The 5,286-nt window shown below is 31.3% G+C and overlaps 1 protein-coding gene across 1 annotated transcript in view; it reads right to left on the minus strand.

The window, feature by feature from the left end:
- LOC106468330 (nuclear autoantigenic sperm protein-like) overlaps positions 1-5,286 on the minus strand; it is a 24,399-nt gene that overhangs the window by 12,726 nt on the left and 6,387 nt on the right. The window contains exon 3 of the mRNA XM_022396663.1: positions 4,020-4,088. Within this exon, the coding sequence (XP_022252371.1) occupies positions 4,020-4,088 (69 nt within the window). The remainder of the gene's footprint in view (positions 1-4,019; positions 4,089-5,286) is intronic.

Consider the following 5,286-nt stretch of genomic DNA (forward strand, 5'->3'; position numbering starts at 1 on the left):
ATAGATGCCGCTTGGTCTTTAGCTTCCTTCTGTTTGTGTTCCTCGATAGATGCCGCTTGGTCTTTAGCTTCCTTCTGTTTGTGTTCCTCGATAGATGCCGCTTGGTCTTTAGCTTCCTTCTGTTTGTGTTCTCGATAGATGCCGCTTGGTCTTTAGCTTCCTTCTGTTTGTGTTCTTCGATAGATGCCGCTTGGTCTTTAGCTTCCTTCTGTTTGTGTTCTTCGATAGATGCCGCTTGGTCTTTAGCTTCCTTCTGTTTGTGTTCCTCGATAGATGCCGCTTGGTCTTTAGTTTCCTTCTGTTTGTGTTCCTCGATAGATGCCTCTTGGCCTTTTGTTTCATTGTCTGTTTCCTTCTGTTTGTGTTCTTCGATAGATGCCTCTTGGCCTTTAGTTTCCTTCTGTTTGTGTTCCTCGATAGATGCCTCTTGGCCTTTTGTTTCATTGTCTGTTTCCTTCTGTTCATGTTCTTCTATAGATGCATCTTGACCTTTAGCTTCCTTCTGTTCATTTTTCTCGGTAGATGCAACTACTACCTTATCTTTATCCTTAGCTTCAGTGTCCCTAGCTTCATTTTCATCTTTCATTTTTTCAGATTCTTTGGTGGTTACCAATTTATCCTTTTGTTTAATGTTATCTTTTAGAATTTCTAAATTTCCAAGCAAGTTCTGTTCTTTTTTCTTACTCTCACTCTCTATTTCCATGCTTTCTGGTTCATGGACAATGGTAACGTTTTCCTCACCTTGTTCTTTCTCACCTTTTTGAACTTTTGAGGTTAAAATTGTACTTAAAGCCACATTATCACCAAATCCCAACTTTTTAAAGGCAAGGTTTTCTTTGATTACACTTTCAGTCCTTCTTCCTGCTTTATTAAAATCATCTAAATTATCACTTTGTTTATTATTACTTGACTGGATAACCTTTTGATAGTGTTTAAACTTATCATCCAAATCTCGTGAATTCTCATCAATTGCAGCATCAACCTCATGAATGATCTTCTCCCTTTCTTCACCTACACAAGCAAAGCAGCAGAAAGACAAGGACATATGCAATAGATACAAAAAGCTTTTTTTCTATGTGCACAAGCCCACACAAAACTAAGACACACACAACTACTTGTTAATGCAAGCTTTTAGCATAATCATAGCAACCAAACATTTGCAAAACAGTGAAAAAACAACCATTTACCAAAAAAAAACAAAAAAAACTTAGATTTTATCCATTCAATATTCATAAGACATTCATATACCAGTAACCGACATACATTTTTAGAAATAAAGGTAGCACACTAGCCAAAATTATAAAATTTGCCTGATGTCTTTAAAATTACACCCATGTTAGAAATAACGAAATTGCATCTTAGAGAAAAGTATCTGAAAACATCCATTTTCTGTACAAACTATCAAATATTAAATGAAGAAACTGTAGTTATCATTTGTTGATAAACCATACATAGTTAGATGTTATATCTACCATGAAAAACAACCAAAAAACTTGTTCATCAACTATAAGGCCACACTGTACTTGAATTATGCTTTAGTTTATTTCTTTAATCCTTCCACAAAACGAGAAATTTACTTATACTATTATCACACACTAAACTACAGAATCAGTGACAGAACATTTATGTTCCTCTGGACAAACAGCTAATGTACTTTATGATTTTTTTAGCTGTATCTTTAATTTCCATTAGTCTATGATGTTGGATATACACTATTACAAGTATATGAACACTAATATGCATATTCACATTTGGTGTATCATTAAGCCATGTAAATGTTAATAGTAAAGATTTGTAGGTAAAGACGTATCTAATTTTTCTTTATAGTTGATTCCATTACCTCATACTTGTAGCATTTAAATTATATTTTGAGTTAATATTACATTTAAGACAATTATTTAGCATTTAGTTTAATACGTAGATTTACGATTGAAATGCTATAGTTTACAACTGATTATATTTTTAATATAGGCGATACCCTACTAATGATTCAATGTATTCTAATCTCTACAGATTCCGCTGTCTTGATTTATGACGTGGAATTGTAAACAGTTTGTTATACAAGAATGTCTTTAAAACACACATAAATATATCTATGCCGATCTTTACTGTTTGTCGATTTTTAATAAAAAATTAATTTTTAACCACAGCTTTTTTTGAGAAGTCTAACACAAATTTGGAAATAAAACACCAATTACAAAAAACACTAAGTTTTATTAATATGTATAAACTTGTAAAACATCCATTATTAGAATAAAAAACAAACAAATTAAACAAAATCATGTTTATTGCACTGCTAACGAGTAGAATATATCACATTTATAAAATAAATTAATCAACCTATTTTACTACTAACTCATTGTTGAAACTGGTGATTTAGATTGTAGTAGGAAAATGTGTGTATGCCCTTTCTTTCCTATTTGCTAAGATATTGCTCATGTAATAAATCAAACAGTGGCACACCACCCACCTCTCAAATTTTGGAAATGCTCCCTTATATTCACTTCTATATATGACATGAATAACCAATCGAAAGCTCAGAATGTACATCTAGTGGCTTTCATACCATTTTAAATTCTTAGTACACCATCTCTTTTTTTTTGAACCAATATTTCAAGGAGGTAAGTTGTGTCTTTAGTCTGTTTGAAATTTCATATTTTTTTAGACTGAAATACAGTATAGTTACTAAGCTTGATAAATTATAGTGAAATTCTGTGGTAACGATATAGTAATTTATGATTTTTTTGTTATTCAACTGTATATATAAAACCCAAAGAAAATTATTTCATTTCATATCCTCCATGTGTGAAATTTTAAAAGGCTTAGCCAACCTACGTCAAGCAGCAACTGAGTAGAAAGGCCATGACTAGGAGATAGTTGTTTGCTTTACTGCTTTATTTATTGTTCTGTTTTAAGAAAAATAAAGAAATAAGTTTAAGAACTTATTTCTAAATAGCAATAATCTATATACATATATAATGTATAATAATTGAAATGTGACTGTATTTTACAAAATACTACTCTACTAAAACAGCCAAGACAAGTTACTTTGTAAAGACCAAAGGTCAGCTTTATATTATTGGATACAGTAACATGAGTGCACACGTGCCAAGTCATTGTAAATTCTGTATTGTTTGCCAGGCAAGGTTGAAAGGTTAATATAATAAAAATAATAAATATATATAAATGAGATTCAAGCTATTTAGTCTAAACAGTTACGTTTGTGCTATAATTTGTCATCATTCTGGAATGAAAGAGGCATAATTTATATTTATTTTCTAATTTTTTTTTTATGTTAGTTACAAGATCGGTCAAATCTACCGAACCCGCATAGAGATTAATTACTGAAAATAACAGATAAAATAGTTTTTTCTTAAGAAAAGTTTGATAACTATCTGGACATTATAAAGATTTCGCATGTAAAATTTGAAAATCTTCTGATGCATAAAAGTATTTTTTTTTATTATCTTAAAATGAAATTTTCTTTGCATGTTAGATAGGCAACATACGATGGACAAAAAAAGGCATGAGAAAAACATTGCTTTATAAACCTTAAGACTTAATATAAGAAAAATTTGATATTTTTGCATATGAAAGCATTGTTTAATGATAATCTGCCAAGTTTCATTAATATTTGCTTAATAATTTAAAAGTTATTGCATGGAAACTATAACAAGCAAAAATTGGTTACAAGGTTGGTCCCAGGGATCGAGCCCGTGCTGAAAGAGTTAAAAGTGTTGGGCAACTTCGATACCAGTGGGGATCAGATTCACAGTTTACTACACTTTATCTTACATTATACTTATGTTTTAAATATTTAGCAGCTATTTCTTTGTCCCAGTCCCAAACTCTGAAACTTTTCATAAATTGGAGAAGACCATGGGACTGACATAAATCTCCTAAGCTAGACAAACATTGTGCGATATTAAATTTATGAAAAAAAAAGAACTGATTTTTTTAGATTAAGGTTCATCAAATGAAAATTCATCCCTAAATAGTAAAAATTTATGTTAACCTACCGGTTACATTTTCTGGATTTTCAACTTGATCATCTTCTGATTCATCATCATCATCATCCTCACTTGGAACTGTAAAATATTGAGATGGAAAAAGCTAGAAGCAACATTTTTCTAGAATAACAAAACCAATACAATATATTCATTAAATAATTGTTTCATTTTCTTTGGACATAACCCACTATAAACACACTTTCAACACAGTAGTACAACATCACAGAACTTCACTATAAACACACTTTCAACAAAGTAGTACAACACCACAAAACTTCACTATAAAAACACCTTCAACAAAGTAGTACAACAGCACAAAACTTCACTATAAAAACACCTTCAACAAAGTAGTACAACAGCACAAAACTTCACTATAAAAACACCTTCAACAAAGTAGTACAACAGCACAAAACTTCACTATAAAAACACCTTCAACAAAGTAGTACAACAGCACAAAACTTCACTATAAAAACACCTTCAACAAAGTAGTACAACAGCACAAAACTTCACTATAAACACACATTCAACAAAGTAGTACAACAGCACAAAACTTCACTATAAACACACATTCAACAAAGAAGTACAACATCACAGAACTTCACTATAAATACACTTTCAACAAAGAAGTACAACACCACAAAACTTCACTACAAAAACACTTTCAACAAAGTAGTACAACACCACAGAACTTCACTATAAACACACTTTCAACAAAGTAGTACAACACCACAGAACTTCACTATAAATACACTTAACACATTAGTACAAAACTACAGAATTCACAGTAACCGATATTCAGTGAAAGAATAAAAACACTAAGAAACTTTCAACAAAACTTGAATGGAGGAACACGCAAATCTATTAAGTGAGAAAATATATATAAAAGAGCATGCTGTGCTTTAGTGTAATGTAAGGAGTGTTCTGTTCAGGATTACAGCAGTAAGTAATGATGAAAGTTAACGATCGAAAACTGTTAAGCAAGTGGCTAACCCCCCCCCCCCCCGAGTTAATGAAGTAAGATCATCCAGGAAATTGGTATTGAAATTATTATCCCCATAATTGTGTCACGACATACATAAAAATGTGAATAATAAGGTACCATTTGGTCCTTTAAAGCTTTCCTTTCACACCCACCATGGAAGAAAAAATAAATAAATCACCTTTAAAGAAATTTCCCTTCTTAAACCCTTTGTAAAGATCCAGGCTTAACTACCTATTATAGCAACTTAGTCAATAAGCCAATTATACTGTTAAAAAAATTAATTCCTTAGCTGGA

The sequence above is a fragment of the Limulus polyphemus genome, unplaced genomic scaffold (assembly GCF_000517525.1).
Source record: "Limulus polyphemus unplaced genomic scaffold, Limulus_polyphemus-2.1.2 Scaffold2965, whole genome shotgun sequence".
Taxonomy (NCBI): Eukaryota; Metazoa; Arthropoda; class Merostomata; order Xiphosura; family Limulidae; genus Limulus; species Limulus polyphemus.